The following is a 21761-nucleotide window of genomic DNA, read 5'->3' on the forward strand; positions in this document are numbered from 1 at the left end:
CTCCCCCCTCTCTTTACTCTCTCTCTCCTCTCTTTACTCTCTCCCCCACTCTATATGCATTTGCTGCTGGACAGAACAGCGTCAGAGACACATGGAGAGACACAGAGACCAATGTTTGACTGACACCGCCCAAACCTTTCTCTGTTGACATCAATTCTGGTTTCTGCACCCTTGGCCTTACTGCACAAGTCTAGGATGCTGGGGACACAGGTCCCCTTCACAGTAATGTGCTTCAGGGTGACTGAGCACCAGTAAGGGTTAGCCACCATTAGCACTGGAAGGACTAGGGCACAGAGGGCTAGCATTTGTTTAGTAGGCCTAATGTTGTCAACCTATTAACACTTTTCCCTATGTGCTGCGTGGATCTGAGGCATAAGGATGGATGGGCTGAACACTTGTCAATCTCTCTCACACCCTATCCATCTCCCCCATCTTTGTTTTTGTCTCTCACTCTCTCTTTCCATCTCCCTCCATCCATCCTAATCCTTTGTCTAGTTCATTCTCTCTCTCTCTATCTCTCGTTCCTCGTTCCTTCGTGATTCAGAAGAAGACTGTGTTGCCAGTCAGTTTTCCAGCCTGCCACTAGTGGGCAGTGACACAAAGCCTGAGCGGAACTCTTCTCTCCTATTCTCTCTCTTCTCCTCTCCTATTCTCTCGTCTCTTCTCCTATTCTCCTCTACTATTCTTTCTCTTCTCTTCTTCTCTCCTATTCTCTCTTGTCCTCTCATATTCTCTCTCTTATCCTCTCCTATTCTCTCTCTTGTCCTCTCCTATTCTCTCTTCTTCTATTCTTTATCTTCTCCTCTCCTATTCTCTCCTCTCCTATTCTCTCGTCTCTTCTCCTATTCTCTCGTCTCCTCTCCTATTCTGTCTCTTATCCTCTCCTATTCTCCCTCTTCTCCTCTCCTATTCTCTCTTATCCTCTCCTATTCTGTCTCTTATCCTCTCCTATTCTCTCTTATCCTCTCCTATTCTCTCTTCTCCTCTCCTATTCTGTCTCTTATCCTCTCCTATTCTGTCTCTTCTCCTCTCCTATTCTCTCTCGTCTCCTCTCCTATTCTCTCTCTTCTCCTCTCCTATTCTCTCTCGTCTCCTCTCCTATTCTGTCTCTTATCCTGTCCTATTCTGTCTCTTATCCTCTCATATTCTCTCTCTTATCCTCTCCTATTCTCTCTCTTATCCTCTCCTATTCTCTCTCCTATTCTCTCTCTCTCTTCTCCTCTCCTATTCTCTCTCTTATCCTCTCCTATTCTCCTATTCTCTCTCTTCTCCTCTCCTTTTCTCTCACATTTTCTCTTTTTCCTCCTCTCCGGTCGTAAGGTCCATGTGAACTACACCATGGTGGCTCTGCCAACAAAGACAGCCCCGGGCCTGTAGCTGAGCCTCTTTAATAGAACCTGGCCCATTACTTTACCACTCCTCCCTCTCAGTGCAGATAGCTATTATGCCCAAAAGAGGAGAAAAAAGACAGCTCCTTTCCTCCCAGCTCTGCTCCAAGCCCAGGTGGTGCCGTGCCGGGCCGTATGTGCAGCTCTAACGCACAGGAAGAAAACTCACTAATTCCAGAGCCAACAGCCTAAGGAACTCCTAACTAAAGAATCTCATTCACTTTCTAATAAAGGGTTCCTAATTAAGAGTTGCTGTCGACATGTGTGGTTTGACGATTTATATACATTTATAGTATAATATGTAGACTAATGGATTTTATAGGATTGTCCGTTAGATGTATTTTTTTACAGGTGATGTTTGAGTCATAATGAACAGCTGTGATTTACCTGGGATATGTGTTCCTTTAGTTTTGTAATGTGCTTATTATTTATATAGGAAATAAGAAAAACAAATATCTTTCATTTGAGTATGAGTTTATTTTATTTTTACAGGGACAGTGCACATTAATCAACATTTCAGTAAAAGTGCCGGTTTTAGCCAGCCGGCTAATTTTCAACCGCAGTCCCTGGGCAGGTTATTATTTAATCTGGTTTGTTTAGTTGGCTAACCTCTCTGTTTGGTCTTAATATTGTGATTAAATTCATTTGTACATCTTCCTTAAAGGTCTCAGATGATTAAAAAAACTAAACAGAATGATGTATTTAATTTATAGTTTTAAATTCACACTCTTTTTCTAGGAATTTAAGTGTTTCAGTCAAAGATTTAGTTAAATAGTTATGACCTAAAACGCTGAAACAGATCCTAATAAAGTAAGCCCTTAATTTATTCTATAAAGTACTCGCACTGCTGCAATTTGTTCAGATTTGTGTCATTTGTTTTGGACTATCTGAAAGTTTGATTCTAATAAGCCTGGGGAGAGGAGGGGGCTCTGGCTAAATGAGTCGGTCGTTGACAGGGTGTGAGAATACCAATCATTTGCAACGTGTGAAACTGTCATTTTGCTGTTGTCAACACACACCAGGTGCTCAGGGCAGGTTTGACGTCGATGGGTGGAGGGGGGACACACAAATTGTGTTAACACATATTAAAAAGGAGGGGGGACACACAAATTGTGTTAACACATATTAAAAAGGAGGAGGGACACACACATTGTGTTAACACGTATTAAAGAGGAGGAGGGACACACACATTGTGTTAACACGTATTAAAGAGGAGGAGGGACACACACATTGTGTTAACACGTATTAAAGAGGAGGAGGGACACACACATTGTGTTAACACGTATTAAAGAGGAGGAGGGACACACACATTGTGTTAACACGTATTAAAGAGGAGGAGGGACACACACATTGTGTTAACACATATTAAATAAAGGAGATGTGTTGCGTGTGTAGACAGGGTGCGTGATGGCGACTCTGGGAGGAATCAGAAAAACATTTCCTCACTAACTCCTACACTCGTCTTCTAAAAAGTATTTTTGATAGGACAGATGTGTGTGTGTACGTACGTACGTACGTACAGAGGGGGAGTGTGTGTGTGTACGTACGTACGTACAGAGGGGGAGTGTGTGTGTGTGTGTGTACGTACGTACGTACATACAGAAGGGGAGTGTGTGTGTGTGTGTGTGTGTGTACAGAAGGGGAGTGTGTGTGTGTGTGTACAGAGGGGGAGTGTGTGAAGTGCAGTCAAAGTGGAACAGGAATCCCTCCGTTTCCTCCTTTCATTTCAGGGTGCTTGGATAATAAACACACTTAATTAAAAATGACTTCAGAGTTGAAGAAGTCACTTAGGCCCTGTGAAAACTTTCCCAGACCACAATAGATTCTGCCTATTTCAATTCACATGAACTTTTTCCCTGCTTGCTATTGCCCTATCTTAATTGTACAGCATATTTTAACAATTAGAATTTTATTTCTATGCATTAACGTTTAGTTTCTGTTATTAATTTCACAGCTTAACGTTACGAAACATTTATTGCTGTGTACATTATCATATTTTACTTGTGTTTGGTAGTAAGTTGCTAAAACAATGGATATGAAGTTGATCCCAATTAAAAAGTACCACACATGTATGTGTCGGCCCTAACTCTTGAGTTAAGTGATGGATGGATCGATTCAAAGTTGAAAAGTGACAGACACATGGCCTTTGGACTCACTAAGTGCTATTCACTGGCTAAGACCCCTGTCACTGAGTTCTAATCACACACACACACACACACACAGACATTTACAAGTGTGAGTCGGAGGATATTCTGTGGACTCTCTAACAAACGTGTGTGTGTTGTTGTGTTGTCTTCCAGGAGGGTTATGGTGTGATGGTGCTCAACCCCAATGAGAACCACCTGGAGGTGGAGAGGCCGGCCAAGCCCACGCCCCTGCCCTCCCCCGAGGTCTCGGACGAACCCACCGAGAAGAGAGAGCGCAAGGTCGACCGGGAGAGCAAGAAGAAGAGGGACTTCTATGAGAAGTACCGCAACCCGCAGAAGGAGGGAGAGACTGAACAGATCCCCATACGGGTGAGCGAGGGAGGGGTGATGGAGGAGGGGAGGGGGGGGAATAAGAAAGCCATAGACAGGGGCCATAAAAGCTGCAAACGGGGAGGTTAATGGGTAGAGTTGGGATCGAGGCAGTTAGGAAGAGAGTGATAGATAGATAGATGCAAGTGTAGAAAGGTTGTGGGCGGGGTTGGGAGAGAAGGAGGGTGGAGAGAGTGAGAAAAGGAAAGAAAGAGAGGCTGTCTGTGGTCAGGCTGTGGTGTGTTTGGCCATGCTCCAGTATGCTCTCAGTGTGTGAGTGTTAACCACATGACACTCTTCCTTCTCTCGCTCGCTCTTCCTCCCTCTCTCTCTCTGGTCAGAGCAGCTTTGTCCCCTCACACTGTTGACCAATGGAATTATTATCTGCCGAACACACACTCTGTAAACACACGCACACCCAGCGTTCTTATCATGGCCCATAGACATTATTTTAACGACACACATACACACCATGGCCACCTTGCCGTACACTCAGACACAAGAAGGGAATATTGCAGTGATCAAAAGAAATATGGCCGCCATGATGAAAAATAGAAGCAAAGGTTCCTCAATCCAGCCCTTCTGTCAAACCTAACAGAAGTTGATGAAAGTCACGTCATCGTCAAGTCTTTGACCGCTTGTCCATCCACACAGACCTTGTCTCTCGATGTCCAACAGGCGGAGTAGAGTGAAGTGGACAGTGTGTGGGGTATCTGGGAGTTAATGTGATAGAGGACTAGCCTCTTTGTCTCATCACGGTGGATGGCTGTAGCGCTCACACCAGTGTGTGTGGGTGTGTGTGTACATGTGGACGTGCGTGTCCAAGCGTTTGTACGTGCGTGCGTGTTTGGTGTGTGTACGTGCATGCGTATGCAGCGCGTGTCTGTGTGTGTGAGATGTCACTGTCGTCTCTGATAGGCCTAGTGGTCTCGGTGGGACTGATGGGCGGTGTGTGAGCTGTCAGCACTGCCTCTTCTCCCTGCCTGTCTCTCCTGACACTATCTCTACACACACTAATAGGGGCTCATTAGCAGTAGCCGATTAGCTCCCTCTGTCATAAAATATGGCTTAAAGCCCCTTATCATCACTAACTATCTATCATATATCTATCTCCTCTCTCTCTGTATCTCAGGCTTACATTAGACATTTTCTGTAGTGAACATACTGAAGTAATGTGAATGTTGATTGAAATACAACAGAAAAACAACACATTTGCACGTGGGTACGTATGCACACACACACACACACACACACACATATACACACACACACACATACACACACAGTATAAGACAAGGGTTAAGCCTCTTAAGTGTCATATTCATGTGTTTAAAAGATCTGTGATGATGACCTTGCGTGTGTGTAAGTGTTAGAAACAGAGAGGTCAGAGCAGAGAGATGGAGATGTGTGAGCATATCAGCAGAGAGAGATGTGTGAGCATATCATCAGAGAGAGAGATGTGTGAGCATATCATCAGAGAGAGATGTGTGAGCATATCAGCAGAGAGATAGATGTGTGAGCATATCAGCAGAGAGATAGATGTGTGAGCATATCAGCAGAGAGATAGAGATGTGTGAGCATATCAGCAGAGAGAGAGATGTGTGAACATATCAGCAGAGAGATAGATGTGTGAGCATATCAGCAGAGAGATAGAGATGTGTGAGCATATCAGCAGAGAGAGAGATGTGTGAGCATATCAGCAGAGAGATAGAGATGTGTGAGCATATCAGCAGAGAGAGAGATGTGTGAGCATATCAGCAGAGAGAGAGATGTGTGAGCATATCAGCAGAGAGATAGAGATGTGTGAGCATATCCTGAGAGAGAGATGTGTGAGCATATCATCAGAGAGAGATGTGTGAGCATATCAGCAGAGAGATAGAGATGTGTGAGCATATCAGCAGAGAGAGAGATGTGTGAGCATATCAGCAGAGAGAGAGATGTGTGAGCATATCAGCAGAGAGATAGAGATGTGTGAGCATATCCTCAGAGAGAGATGTGTGAGCATATCATCAGAGAGAGATGTGTGAGCATATCAGCAGAGAGATAGAGATGTGTGAGCATATCAGCAGAGAGAGAGATGTGTGAGCATATCAGCAGAGAGAGAGATGTGTGAGCATATCAGCAGAGAGATAGAGATGTGTGAGCATATCCTCAGAGAGAGATGTGTGAGCATATCATCAGAGAGAGATGTGTGATCATATCATCAGAGAGAGAGATGTGTGAGCATATCAGCAGAGAGATAGAGATGTGTGAGCATATCAGCAGAGAGAGAGAGATGTGTGAGCATATCAGCAGAGAGATAGAGATGTGTGAGCATATCAGCAGAGAGATAGAGATGTGTGAGCATATCAGCAGAGAGAGAGATGTGTGAGCATATCAGCAGAGAGAGAGAGATGTGTGAGCATATCAGCAGAGAGATAGAGATGTGTGAGCATATCAGCAGAGAGATAGAGATGTGTGAGCATATCAGCAGAGAGATAGAGATGTGTGAGCATATCAGCAGAGAGAGATGTGTGAGCTTATCAGCAGAGAGAGATGTGTGAGCATATCCTCAGAGAGAGATGTGTGAGCATATCATCAGAGAGAGAGGTGTGAGCATATCAGCAGAGAGAGATGTGTGAGCATATCCTCAGAGAGAGATGTGTGAGCATATCATCAGAGAGAGAGATGTGTGAGCATATCAGCAGAGAGAGATATGTGTGATCATATCATCAGAGAGAGAGATGTGTGAGCATATCATCAGAGAGAGAGATGTGTGAGCATATCAGCAGAGAGAGATGTGTGAGCATATCCTCAGAGAGAGATGTGTGAGCATATCAGCAGAGAGAGAGATGTGTGATCATATCATCAGAGAGAGAGATGTGTGAGCATATCAGCAGAGAGATAGAGATGTGTGATCATATCAGCAGAGAGATAGATGTGTGAGCATATCAGCAGAGAGATAGATGTGTGATCATATCAGCAGAGAGAGATGTGTGAGCATATCAGCAGAGAGATAGAGATGTGTGAGCATATCAGCAGAGAGAGAGAGATGTGTGAGCATATCAGCAGAGAGATAGAGATGTGTGATCATATCAGCAGAGAGATAGATGTGTGAGCATATCAGCAGAGAGATAGATGTGTGAGCATATCAGCAGAGAGATAGAGATGTGTGAGCATATCATCAGAGAGAGAGATGTGTGAGCATATCAGCAGAGAGATAGATGTGTGAGCATATCATCAGAGAGATAGAGATGTGTGATCATATCAGCAGAGAGAGAGATGTGTGAGCATATCAGCAGAGAGATAGATGTGTGATCATATCAGCAGAGAGATAGATGTGTGATCATATCAGCAGAGAGAGAGATGTGTGAGCATATCAGCAGAGAGATAGAGATGTGTGATCATATCAGCAGAGAGATAGATGTGTGATCATATCAGCAGAGAGATAGATGTGTGAGCATATCAGCAGAGAGATAGATGTGTGAGCATATCAGCAGAGAGATAGATGTGTGAGCATATCAGCAGAGAGATAGATGTGTGAGCATATCATCAGAGAGAGATGTGTGATCATATCAGCAGAGAGGTAGAGTCCATATTAATATATTTTAAATATTTCAACTGGAATAGGTTTCACATAATTAGGAGACTCTTTCACTCTCTCTCTCACTCTCTCTTCACACTCTCTTTTTCCTCTCTCTCCTTCCCTCCCTCTCCCTGAACCTTTCTGCACTCTGTAATGCTAGCAGCGTGAGATCGTTAGTGCAGTCCTACCCAAGGTTTTCCAATTCTGCAGGGGGCCATGCAATATTATTCTTTGACATTAGCCTGTAGGTGCTTTCCATGCGCCTGCATTATGCATGGTGGTTGGGGCAAATGCTCAGAGACAAGGGGGCAGGGACGTCAGTGACTGACTCAGTGTGTGTGTACCAATTCTATATGTATGATTTTAAAACTCAGTAGGAAGTACTCCATCCATATTAGTTTAATCGTTAATCAGTTGTCCACCGAAAATACATTTGACCAGTAATGCTAATCAGTCTATAGGTTAATTTGCTTAATTTAGTGGAATTACAGAGCCTATCACCTGACGGACAATGTGAGGGCAGCTCCTGAAAAAGCTGGTACTGGAGAGAAACATGCTTTTATAAGCCCAGTCATTGCTCAATACATAACAATTCTAAATACAATTGCATCTTAAAAGCTGTTTTGATGAGCATGATTAAAAAGAGCTGCTATTTGTACTTCTACCAGCGTGTCACCACCACTTTACAATGGTAGGCAGGCTACCAGCGTGTCACCACTACTTTACAATGGTAGCCAGGCTACCAGCGCATCACCCACCACTTTACAATGGTAGGCAGGCTACCAGCGCGTCACCCACCACTTTACAATGGTAGGCAGGCTACCAGCGCGTCACCACCACTTTACAATGGTAGGCAGGCTACCAGCGCGTCACCACCACTTTACAATGGTAGGCATGCTACCAGCGCATCACCACCACTTTACAATGGTAGGCAGGCTACCAGCGCGTCACCACCACTTTACAATGGTAGGCAGGCTACCAGCGCATCACCACCACTTTACAATGGTAGGCAGGCAACCAGCGCATCACCACCACTTTACAATGGTAGGCAGGCTACCAGCGCGTCACCACCACTTTACAATGGTAGGCAGGCAACCAGCGCATCACCACCACTTTACAATGGTAGTCAGGCTACCAGCGCGTCACCACCACTTTACAATGGTAGGCAGGCTACCAGCGCGTCACCACCACTTTACAATGGTAGGCAGGCTACCAGCGCGTCACCCACCACTTTACAATGGTAGGCAGGCTACCAGCGTGTCACCACTACTTTACAATGGTAGGCAGGCTACCAGCGCGTCACCCACTACTTTACAATGGTAGGCAGGCTACCAGCGCGTCACCCACTACTTTACAATGGTAGGCAGGCTACCAGCGCGTCACCACCACTTTACAATGGTAGGTAGGCAACCAGCGCATCACCACCACTTTACAATGGTAGGCAGGCTACCAGCGCGTCACCCACCACTTTACAATGGTAGGCAGGCTACCAGCGCATTACAATGGTAGGCAGGCTACCAGCGCATCACAATGGTAGGCAGGCTACCAGCGCATCACAATGGTAGGCAGGCTACCAGCGCATCACAATGGTAGGCAGGCTACCAGCGCATTACAATGGTAGGCAGGCTACCAGCGCATCACAATGGTAGGCAGGCTACCAGCGCATTACAATGGTAGGCAGGCTACCAGCGCATCACAATGGTAGGCAGGCTACCAGCGCATCACAATGGTAGGCAGGCTACCAGCGCATCACCACCACTTTACAATGGTAGGCAGGCTACCAGCGCATTACAATGGTAGGCAGGCTACCAGCGCATCACAATGGTAGGCAGGCTACCAGCGCATTACAATGGTAGGCAGGCTACCAGCGCATCACAATGGTAGGCAGGCTACCAGCGCATCACAATGGTAGGCATGCTACCAGCGCATTACAATGGTAGGCAGGCTACCAGCGCATCACAATGGTAGGCATGCTACCAGCGCATTACAATGGTAGGCAGGCTACCAGCGCATCACAATGGTAGGCAGGCTACCAGCGCATCACAATGGTAGGCAGGCTACCAGCGCATCACAATGGTAGGCAGGCTACCAGCGCATTACAATGGTAGGCATGCTACCAGCGCATCACAATGGTAGGCATGCTACCAGCGCATCACAATGGTAGGCATGCTACCAGCGCATTACAATGGTAGGCAGGCTACCAGCGCATCACAATGGTAGGCAGGCTACCAGCGCATCACAATGGTAGGCAGGCTACCAGCGCATCACAATGGTAGGCAGGCTACCAGCGCATCACAATGGTAGGCAGGCTACCAGCGCATCACAATGGTAGGCAGGCTACCAGCGCATCACAATGGTAGGCAGGCTACCAGCGCATTACAATGGTAGGCAGGCTACCAGCGCATCACAATGGTAGGCAGGCTACCAGCGCATTACAATGGTAGGCAGGCTACCAGCGCATCACAATGGTAGGCAGGCTACCAGCGCATCACAATGGTAGGCAGGCTACCAGCGCATTACAATGGTAGGCAGGCTACCAGCGCATCACAATGGTAGGCAGGCTACCAGCGCATTACAATGGTAGGCAGGCTACCAGCGCATCACAATGGTAGGCAGGCTACCAGCGCATTACAATGGTAGGCAGGCTACCAGCGCATTACAATGGTAGGCAGGCTACCAGCGCATTACAATGGTAGGCAGGCTACCAGCGCATCACAATGGTAGGCAGGCTACCAGCGCATCACAATGGTAGGCAGGCTACCAGCGCATCACAATGGTAGGCAGGCTACCAGCGCATTACAATGTCAGCTTGAGGCAGTATAATTGTTAGAAACCTGCACGTTTTACTTTACTTCAAATAATGAGGAATGTCTTACCTTGCTTCAAAGTAGCCAAACTCCAACCATAGAAACGTGGATTCAATTATTTCATAAAGAATCCCTCATGCCTGGTAGCCTGCCTACTAGCGCATCTCCACCACTAGGCAATGGTAGGCAGGCTACCTGCGCGTCACCACCACTTTACAATGGTAGGCAGGCTACCTGCGCGTCACCACCACTTTACAATGGTAGGCAGGCTACCTGCATTTCTCTCCTGTTATATTGGTTTTCATATCAACTCTCTTTCGTTGTCCAGAAGCCGAAGGCATAATCCTAGTCATATTAACAACCCATCCTAGTTGCTGCTATTAGCATCCCCCTCTTTCTACATTTCTAATGGAGATGTTCAACTCTGTCATGTATGGAACGGCTCACATTACATCTGCTGTTTACAACTGGCTTTTCCAGTCAATTACAGTTTGTATCAAATGTTTCAAAATGACATTTAATTTGCTGCTTTGAATGTTCAAAAATAGGCTATAGCCTTTTGACTGTAAGACAATAGGCTTGCTAGTATTTTTGCATGTTTTCATTAAGCTCTTAATGAAAAATGTCCATTCCTTGTGTGCATGCATAGTATTTTCTTTTTGGTTACATCATTTTAGTATTTGGGGAAATGTTTATCGTTTGTCGAGATTAACACAAATTTGCATCTCTAATCCATATGCAGCAATATATGTTGTGGTCATTTTATTATTAATGTTTCAGAGAGTGACAGATTATTCAGTCACGTTCCTATTGGTCCTAGACTATGGCGACATCTTCTATGGCGGCAGGTAGCCTAGTGGTTAGAGCGTTGGGCCAGTAACCGAAAGGTTGGTGTATCCAATCCCTGAGCTGACAAGGTACAAATCTGTTGTTCTGCCCCTGAACAAGGCAGTTCCCCGGTAGGCCGTCATTGTAAATAATAATTTGTTCTTAACTGACTTGCCTAGTTAAATAAAGGTAAAAAAGAAGAAATGTAATAAAACAAATATCAACCCAGTTGCCACTTTATTAAAGCCGTTAGACACGGTTCATCATGTGCTTTATTATGGGTGACAATTGTAGTACTCATCACTGCATTCTCTACCAGGAAGTTGGTTGGCCCTCTTTGATGTCATCACTGCATTCTCTACCAGGAAGTTTGGTTGGCCCTCTTTGATGTCATCACTGCATTCTCTACCAGGAAGTTGGTTGGCCCTCTTTGATGTCACGTAGGTTGATACATTGCTATGTTTTCATTTCTAAAGCCCATTTACAAAAAAGTCCCGCTGTACCTAACATCTTTACTGAACTTTAGACATACGAGTTACCACACCTGGTGTCAGAGATGGCTAACTCTGTACATTCCTTTGGTCTCCACTGAGTTAGGTAAATCAGCTTTTAGTTTTATGCGCCTTATTTGTTATCTTCAAAATGTTGTTACATGTGATGTTTTGGTGCCTCAAGGGCAAATCAAACGCTGAGGACCTTGTTACTGATCAATGTGCTAGTTTTTTATGACCATGTTTGTTCTTTCTGCTTGCATTTTGTATTTATATTTTGATGTGTGTATTTTCTGTAATTTATGTAATTCAGGGATCATCTGTAAAATATACCTTGGTCTCAGCATGACTCCCTGATAAAATAGTGGCTAAATATTTTTTTTTTTATTCATGACTTTTAACATGATTTACTCAAATAATGATCTTGCTGTGTACAAGGTCATTGTACACAATTGGTTGATGTTTTAAATATTCCAAGCACTCCACTCTGATGCTGTGTTGTTCTCTTCTGATATACTTGGGAAAGGTTGCTGTTAAGGGAGACTCATTACAGCTCTGCATAATATCATATAATATAATGTTGTTTCTGGACTAAGGGTTAGGTCTAGGGGTGACTGGGATTGCTCCGTTTGCAAAGGGGGAGGGCTTTGCAGTATTCCACATAATCAATTATGTAGACTTCTTCAAGTCTGTAGACTTTTTGACTGGTCCTTTGTAGATCAGTTTGTAGAGCATGGCGCCTGCAACACCAGTATAGTGGGTTCGATTCCCGGGACCACCCTACGGAAAATGTATTTTTTTTTTTAAAGTTTGCCAAATGGCATATATTTTATTATTTTATATACACGGAACAAAAATATAAACACAACAGGTAAAGTGCGCCTTTTGCTGGGGACAATAAAAGGCCATTCTAAAATGTGCAGTTTTGTCACACAACACAATGCCACAGATGTCTCACGTTTTGAGGGTGCGTGTAATTGGCATGCTGACTGCAGGAAAGTCCACCAGAGTTGTTGCCAGAGAATTTAATATTCATTTCTCTACCATAAGCTGCCTCCAACGTTGTTTTAGAGAATTTGGCAATACGTCCAACCGGCATCACAATCACAGTCCACGTGTAACCATGCTGAGGAGTATTTCTGTCTGTAATACAGCCCTATTGTGGGGGGTAAATCATTCTGATTGGTTTGGCTGGCTCCCAAGTGGGTGGGCCTATGGCCTCCCATGCCCACCGATGGCTGCGTTCCTGCCATGTGAAAATCCATAGATTAGGGCCTAATTTATTTATTTCAATTGTCTGATTTCCTTATATGAACTGTAACTCATGAAAATCTTTGAAATTGTTGCATGTTGCATTTATATATTTGTTCAGTATGTTCTTAAGGACCATGTCAACATGTTGAAATCTACAGCAAAGTAACGTTCAGACAACATACACTACCAGTCAAAAGTTTGGGGACACACCTACTCATTCCAGGGTTTTTATTTTATTTTTACTATTTTCTACATTGTAGAGTAATAGTGAAAACATCAAAACTATGAAATAACACAAATGGAATCATGTAGTAACCAAAAAAGTGTTAAACAAATCAAATATATATTTTATATTTGAGATTCTTCAAAGTAGCCACCCTTTGCCTTGATGACAGCTTTGCACACTCTTGGCATTCTCTCAACCAGCTTCATCAGGTAGTCACCTGGAATGCATGTCAATTAACAGGTGTGCCTTGTTATAATTTTATTTGTGGAATTTATTTCCTTAATTGTGTTTGAGCCAATCAATTGTTTTGTGACAAGGTAGGCGTGGTATACATGAGATATGCCTATTTGGTAAAAGACCTTGTCCATATTATGGCAAGAACAGCTCAAAGAGAAACAACAGTTGATCATTACTTTAAGACATGAAGTTCAGTCAATCCGGACAATTTCAAGAACGTTGAAAGTTTCTTCAAGTGCAGTCGCAAAAAACATCAAGCACTATCATGATACTGGGTCTCATGAGGACCGCCACAGGAAAGGAAGACCCAGAGTTACCTCTGCTGCAGAGGATAACTTCACTAGAGTTACCAGCCTCAAAAATTGCAGCCCAAATAAATGCTTCACAGAGTTCAAGTAACAGACATCTCAACATCAACTGTTCAGAGGAGACTGCGTGAATCAGGCCTTCATGGTTGAGTTTCTGCAAATAAACCACTACTAAAGGACACCAATAATAAGAAGAGACTTGCTTCGGCCAAGAAACACGAGCAATGACATTAGACCGGTGGAAATCTGTCCTTTTGGTCTGATGAGTCCAAATTTGAGATTTTTGGTTCCATCTGCCGTGTCTTTGTGAGACGCAGAGTAGGTGAACGGATGATTTCTCACCGTGGAGCATGGAGGAGGAGGTGTGATGGTTTGGGGGTGCTTTGCTGGTGACACTGTCAGTGATTTATTTAGAATTCAAGGCACACTTAACCAGCATGGCTACCACAGCATTCTGCAGCGATACGCCATCCCATCTGGTTTGTGCTTAGTGGGACTATCATTTTGTTTTTCAACAGGACAATAACCCAACACACCTTCAGGCTGTGTAAAGGCTATTTGACCAAGAAGGAGAGTGATGGAGTGCAGCATCAGATGACCTGGCCTCCACAATCACCCGACCTCAACCCAAATGAGATGGTTTGGGATGAGTTGGACTGCAGAGTGAAGGAAAAGCACCCAACGAGTGTTCAGCATATGTGGGAACTCCTTCAAGACTGTTGGAAAAGCATTCCAGGTGAAGCTGGTTGAGAGAATGCCATGAGTGTGTAAAGCTGTCATCAAGGCTAAGGGTGGCTATTTTGAAGAATCTAAATATATTTTGATTTGTTTGATACTTTTTTGTTACTACATTAATCCATATGTGTTATTTCATAGTTTTCATGTCTTCACTTTTATTCTACAATGTAGAAAATATTACAAATAAAGAAAAACCCTGGCATGAGTAGGTGTGTCCACACTTTTGACTGGTACTGTACATGCAACAGTAACTCTCTGTGTGTATTAATGCATCAGTATAAAAGAGATGAATCCATGTCTCTAAACAAAGACTGGGAGGGATGGAGGGAGGGAGAGGAGGAGTGGTGGATAGATAAAGAGATGAAGGGATTCCCCAGGATGACAGTCCTCTTTGGGACCATGCAGCACAGTGCCCTATGCCCTCTGAACTGTGACCTTTAAGTCAGCGGGATGTTAGTTTATTTGGTCCCCTTTCTCAATCAACCCCACCCCTTCTCCACAGGACTTATCTCTTCACTGCACCTCCTCTGTCACTCCCCTGCTTGGAGTAAGCTGTCACTCACACAACGACACACACGAAGAGAGAGAGAGACACACACACACAGATAGACGTACACACAGAGAGAGAGAAATGGAAAGGAGATACCTAGTCAGTTGCACAAGTGAAATGTGTCTTCCAACACACACACACTGATTGAGAATAGTATGCAGCAAAATGCAGAGGAGATGGAAAGGAGCGAGGACTGGGAGATCAGGGGAAGTAGTCATTTATAAGACGGAGGCAGAGTCACTATATCCAGGAGGACAGTAGAAATTAATGTTAGACTCTCATGCTTATTAGGATATCAGCCCCCAAATATGTCCCTAAAGGAGATCCTCGGGGACTAAACTTCTCCTGTCCGTCCCGTCCCGATTGTGTGGGTGTTTTTCTTCTTCGCCCCTCTGTCAGGCTGGGTGGGGGATCAAATCAAGCCTCTTTAGCGGGGGTTTTTCATCTATTCTATTGGGATTGGGCTGCCCCCTCTCGCCCCCCTCTCAACCCCCACTGTTTGAGGAGCGGGACCACCTGCACACAGTCCCAAACACACACACACACACACACACACACACACACACACACACACACACACACACAGTCATACACACACACACACACACACAGTCATACACACACACACACACACAGCGCCCAGATAGAGTTGAGTTAATCAATGCGCTTCCTTACACACATTAAGAAGCCCTTAACTGCTTTTAGGATTGTTACGTTTTAGCCCCTGGTTCACAGTGTGTAACCTCTCAACCTTGGCAAGTCCCTCCTCACTTAGAGATCACAGTCCATTGGCCTATGTGTAGTGATGTCGGCTGGACAACAGAGAGAAGGAGAGACAACGGGGTGGGGCTTCTTAGCACTTTGCCATATAGAAAGATCTTTAGGAGAACACTTTGCTCTGAATTTTAGCACTAATCAAGTTATCTTTTTTCTCACAGCCAAGCGGAGGAATAGCAGGAACATAACCAACATTCATGGCTTAAGAAGCTTTCTTTTACTGTTCTTCTTTGCCGCCAGCACTTTCTTGCGTCTCGTATTGTTACATTTTTTAAACGTTCATAGAGAAAGAGATGGAGAGAAAGAAAGAGTGAGATATGGAGAGAAAGAAAGAGTGAGATATGGAGAGAAAGAAAGAGTGAGATATGGAGAGAAAGAAAGAGTGCGATATGGAGAGAAAGAAAGAGTGAGATGTGGAGAGAAAGAAAGAGTGAGATATGGTGAGAAAGGGAGCGTGAGATATGGAGAGAACGAACGAGTGAGATATGTATAGAAAGAAAGAGTGAGATATGGTGAGAAAGTGAGATATGGAGAGAAAGAGAGTGAGATATGGAGAGAAAGAAAGAGTGAGATATGGAGAGACAGAAAGAGTGAGATATGGTGAGAAAGTGAGATATGGAGAGAAAGAAAGAGTGCGATATGGAGAGAAAGAAAGAGTGAGGTGTGGAGAGAAAGAAAGAGTGAGATATGGTGAGAAAGGGAGCATGAGATATGGAGAGAACGAACGAGTGAGATATGTATAGAAAGAAAGAGTGAGATATGGTGAGAAAGTGAGATATGGAGAGAGAGAGTGAGATATGGAGAGAAAGAAAGAGTGAGATACTGTGAGAAAGTGAGATATGGAGAGATGAAGTGGATGATTTATTGTATGTACACTAATGTGCAAAGCATTGAGTATATCGTCACTTTTAGAGGGCTTTCTGAATGGTTTCACTGAGGGGTCACTGAAGACCTACACATACATTCTCTAAATAGGTAGCCCAACAGTTAGTGGCGTGCCAGCAACCGGAGGGTTGCTAGTTTGAATCCTGAGTCTGAAGGGTGTTGTGCGTGCATGTGCACCGTCCATTATTTCAGCCTGGTTACTCCATGGGTTCATGTTTCTCTAGTCCTCAGGGGCCACAGCCATTCCTGTCCTATTTCCCAATGTCTGCCTGGTACATCCTGTCCTGACGATTCCTACGCACTCACACTCACTCTCCGCCCACGGCAGGCACCATGCTTGTTTCAAACACAGACATGGCACAATCGCACACATACGAACGCACAAGGCATATATTGTATGTATTCACCTGGTTCCAAATGCCTCAGTCTCACCTTCACCCCTCCACCTCTCACTGTGCTCTGGGGTAATTATGTAGACATGTCTTATTTGACCTTTGACCCCTGCTAGAGCCAGGATGTTATGCTCAGCATATCCAAGGACAGGGAGGGGCTCTGGGAGCAACTTCACTAACCTCTCAACTCTGGGTGTGTGGGTGGGACAGAGCCTTGTACTGTAGCACCTCTCAGATCACTGCTCCCAATTTTACAGTCAGGTCAACCATCAAACACATCCATCTCCTGGCCCCCTTGCCCCTCTCCCTCCAGCCCGACTGCAGCTTCAGGTCAAGCTCAAACGAACACTGACCTATCTGCCCACCCACACTCCTTTACCTGCTGTCAATTAATGACTTCAAGTCATTTCATCTGACAATCCCTGTTCCAGCGAGAGGCTATAGCAGAGATGTCACAGAGATGACCTTTTCGCCCATGTGCAACCAAGAGCAGTTTTAATTTCTCCACTTAAGAATCTGAGACAAACCGGGTAACTTCCTTTGTACTTTGTTAATGAGTTATTGATTTGAAACATTGCCCTGGCAAATATTGTCTGATTACCTTGACTCCAGCATGTTTCTGGTGCTATACTGTCTCAATGGAATGGAATAAAGATTTGTGTCTGTACATCTTTCTCTCACTCAGTCTAACACACATTATCACTTACTCTTTCTTCCTTGCACTCTCTCTCTCTGTATCTCTCTCTCTCTCTGTATCTCTCTCTCTGTATCTCTCTCTCCCCTCTCTCTCTCTGTATCTCTCTCTCCCCTCTCTCTCTCTCTGTATCTCTCCTCTCTCTCTGTATCTCTCTCTCCCCTCTCTCTCTCTGTATCTCTCTCTCCCCTCTTTCTCTCTGTATCTCTCTCTCTGTATCTCTCTCTCTGTATCTCTCTCTCTGTATCTCTCTCCCCTTTCTCTCTCTGTATCTCTCTCTCTCTCTGTATCTCTCTCTCTCTGTATCTCTCTCTCCCCTCTCTCTCTCTGTATCTCTCTCTCCCCTCTCTCTCTCTGTATCTCTCCTCTCTCTCCCCTCTCTCTCTCTCTGTATCTCTCCTCTCTCTCCCCTCTCTCTCAATTCAATTCAATTCAATTCAAGGGGCTTTATTGGCATGGGAAACATGTGTTAACATTGCCAAAGCAAGTGAGGTAGCAATACACAAAAGTGAAACAAACAATACAAATTAACAGTAAACATTACACATTCTCTCTCTCTCTGTATCTCTCTCTCTCTCTCTCTCCTCTCTCTCTCTCTGTATCTCTCTCTCCCCTCTCTCTCTCTGTATCTCTCTCTCCCCTCTCTCTCTGTATCTCTCTCTCTCTCTCTCTCTCTCTCTCTCCTCTCTGTATCTCTCTCTCTCTGTATATCTCTCTCCCCTCTCTCTCTGTATCTCTCCTCTCTCTCTGTATCTCTCCTCTCTCCCCTCTCTCTCTCTGTATCTCTCCTCTCTCTCCCCTCTCTCTCTCTGTATCTCTCCTCTCTCTCTCTGTATCTCTCCTCTCTCTCCCCTCCTTCTCTCTTCCCCATCTCTCTCTGTATCTCTCCTCTCTCTCCCCTCTCTCTCTCTCCCCCTTCTCTCTTCTATCTCTCTGCCTCTTCCTCTCATCATTTTTTTCTGAGCTTAACTTTCCATAGGCAGTACCTGGTAATTACCCACAATGCTACAGTCATTACTTTCCCATCTCTGCCATTAATTTGCCTCATATCGTCTCCTCACCCTGCAGACTGTTGTGTCTGAAAGGAAAGAGGGCTGAGGGGAAGAGAAAGATAGATGAAGGAAAAAGAGGAAAGAGAAGTCTAGAAGAGTCCACGTCCAAGACAAACAGGTGTTTGAGTGAAGGTCCACATTCAAATAGCTCCAGTTCTAATACCAAACCATGTAATCACCTGTCCCCGCCGCTTGTTTGATATTTCATCATTAGGCCAACTGAAGATAATCCAGTTAGACGCTGTAAGTGACACATTCAATATTCAAATGAGCGGGCTGCAGGTGTGTTTACTCAGTGTGTGTCTTCAGAGAGAGACAGAGCCAAGCTGAGATGTGTGTGTGTGTGTTTGCATGTAACCTGGAGACCTGTCACTTGTCAGCCCTTTAAATAAAACACACCTCATCCCCTCTCTCTCTCTCTCTCTCTCTCTCTCTCTCTCTCTCTCTCTCTCTCTCTCTCTCTCTCTCTCTCTCTCTCTCTCTCTCTCTCTCTCTCTCTCTCTCTCTCTCTCTTTTTCTCAAGTCAGTGTCTGTAGCCATGAAGTGCTTTGAAAGGCTGGTCATGGCTCACATCAACACCATCATCCCAGACACTCTGGACCCACTCCAATTTGCATACCACCCCAACAGATGCACAGATGATGCAATCTCTATTGCACTCCACACTGACCCTTTCACACCTGGACAAAAGGAACACCTACATGAGAACGCTGTTCATTGACTACAGCTCAATGTTCAACACCATAGTGCCCTCCAAGCTCATCACGACGCTAAGGACTCTGGGATTAAACACCTCCCTCTGCAACTGGATCTTGAACTTCCTGACTGGCCACCCCCAGGTGGTGAGGGTAGGCAACATCACCTTTGCCATGCTGACCCTCAAAAAGGGGGCCCCTCGGGGGTGCATGCTTAGTCTCCTCCTGTACTCCCTGTTCACCCACGACTACGTGGCCGCCCACGACTCCAACACCATCATTAAGTTTGCAGACGACACAATGGTGGTAGGCCTAATCACCGACGACGATGAAACAGCCACCAGGGAGGTGGTCAGAGACCCGGCAGTGTGGTGCCAGGACAACAACCTCTCCCTCCAACATCAGCAAGACAAAGGAGCTGTTTGTGGACTACAGGAAACGGAGGACCGAGCACGCCCCCATCCACGTCGACGGGGCTGTAGTGGAGCAGGTCGAGAGATTCAAGTTCCTCGGTGTCCACATCACTAAGGAATTATCATGGTCTACACACATCAACACAGTCATGAAGAATGCCTCTTTCCCCTCAGGAGGCTGAAAATAATTAGCATGGGCCCTCAGATCCTCAAAAAGTTCTACAACTGCACCATTGAGAGCATCTTACCTGGCTACATCACCGCTTGGTATGGCAACTGTTTGGCATCCGACCACAAGGTGCTAAAGAGGGTAGTGAGAACGGCTCAGTACATCACTGGGGCCGAGCTCCCTGCCATGACCCAACAAATTGTCAAAGACTCCACAACGCAAGTTATATACTATTTTCTCTGTTACCGCATGGCAAGCAGTACCGATGCACCAAGTCTGGAACCAACAGGACCCTGAACACATTCTACCCCCAAGCCATAAGACTACTAAATATTTAAATGGTTTCCCGGACTATTTGCTTTGTCCCTTTTTGCACTAACTATTTTGACTCATCACATTACTGTTTATCTATCAAGTTGCCTAGTCACTTTATTCCTAACTATATGTACAGTTTAAGTTAGAAGTTTACATACACCTTAGCCAAATACATTTAAACTCAGTTTTTCACAATTCCTGACATTTAATCCCAGTAAAAATTCCCTGTTTTATCAGTTAGGATCACCACTTTATTTTAAGAATGTGAAATGTCAGAATAATAGTAGAGAGAATGATTTATTTCAGCTTTCATTTCTTTCATTACATTCCCAGTAGGTCAGAAGTTTATATATACTCAATTAGTATTTGGTAGCATTGCCTTTAAATTGTTTGGGTCAAATGTGTTGGGTAGCCTTCCACAATAAGTTGGGTGAATGTTGGCCCATTCCTCCTGGCAGAGCTGGTGTAACTGAGTCAGGTTTGTAGGCCTCCTTGCTAGCACACAGTTTTTCAGTTCTGCCCACAAATTTTCTATAGGATTGAGTTCAGGGCTTTGTGATGGCCACTCTAATACCTTGACCTTGTTGTCCTTAAGCTATTTTGCCACAACATTGGAAGTATGCTTGGGGTCATTGTCCATTTGGAAGACCCATTTGCAACCAAGCTTTAACTTCCTGACTGATGTCTTGAGATGTTGCTTCATAATTTCCATTCCTCATAATGCCATCTATTTTGTGAAGTGCACCAGTCCCTCCTGCAGAAAAGCACCCCCACAACACGATGCTGCCATCCCCGTACTTCACATTGGGATGGTGTTCTTCGGCTTGCAAGCATCCCCCTTTTTCCTCCAAACATAACAATGGTCATTATGGCCAAACAGTTCTATTTTTGATTCATATACCCATCATAAGGTTGGTAAAACCTAGCCTATGAATGAAAGTTTACAACGTAGGTGCACAGGTATAGAGACAGACAGTGACACATTCAATACCGCCTTGCACACTCTTGCAGACGAGAGTTTCTATTGGACAAATTTAGGTATGTTTACCCTGTTTTGTTCCGTTTGCTTCAGTTTAAGATTTTGTTTCCAACAGATTCAGTGGAATGAATACATTCCTGATCACACGCAAACACAGTTCACTTTCATAGCAGTCACATCAATCAAGTTTATTTTATATAGCCCTTCGTACATCAGCTAATATCTCGAAGTGCTGTACAGAAACCCAGCCTAAAACCCCAAACAGCAAGTAATGCAGGTGTAGAAGCACGGTGGCTAAGAAAAACTCCCTAGAAAGGCCAAAACCTAGGAAGAAACCTAGAGAGGAACCAGTCTATGAGGGGTGGCCAGTCCTCTTCTGGCTGTGCCGGGTGGAGATTATAACAGAACTATGCCAAGATGTTCAAAATGTTCATAAGTGACAAGCATGGTCAAATAATAATCATGAATAATTTTCAGTTGGC

At 44.7% G+C, this 21761-nt stretch overlaps 1 protein-coding gene across 1 annotated transcript in view; it reads left to right on the forward strand.

Annotated features, from left to right (window-relative positions):
* Positions 1 to 3688: 3688 nt before the first annotated feature.
* Positions 3689 to 21761, forward strand: part of LOC120041250 (cotranscriptional regulator FAM172A homolog) — a gene marked incomplete at its 5' end in the record, with an annotated part of 104074 nt that continues 86001 nt past the window's right edge. Inside the window, one exon of the mRNA XM_038986187.1 lies at positions 3689 to 3904. Coding sequence (XP_038842115.1) covers positions 3689 to 3904 — 216 coding nt within the window. The remainder of the gene's footprint in view (positions 3905 to 21761) is intronic.

The sequence above is a fragment of the Salvelinus namaycush genome, unplaced genomic scaffold (assembly GCF_016432855.1).
Source record: "Salvelinus namaycush isolate Seneca unplaced genomic scaffold, SaNama_1.0 Scaffold424, whole genome shotgun sequence".
Classification (NCBI taxonomy): domain Eukaryota; kingdom Metazoa; phylum Chordata; class Actinopteri; order Salmoniformes; family Salmonidae; genus Salvelinus; species Salvelinus namaycush.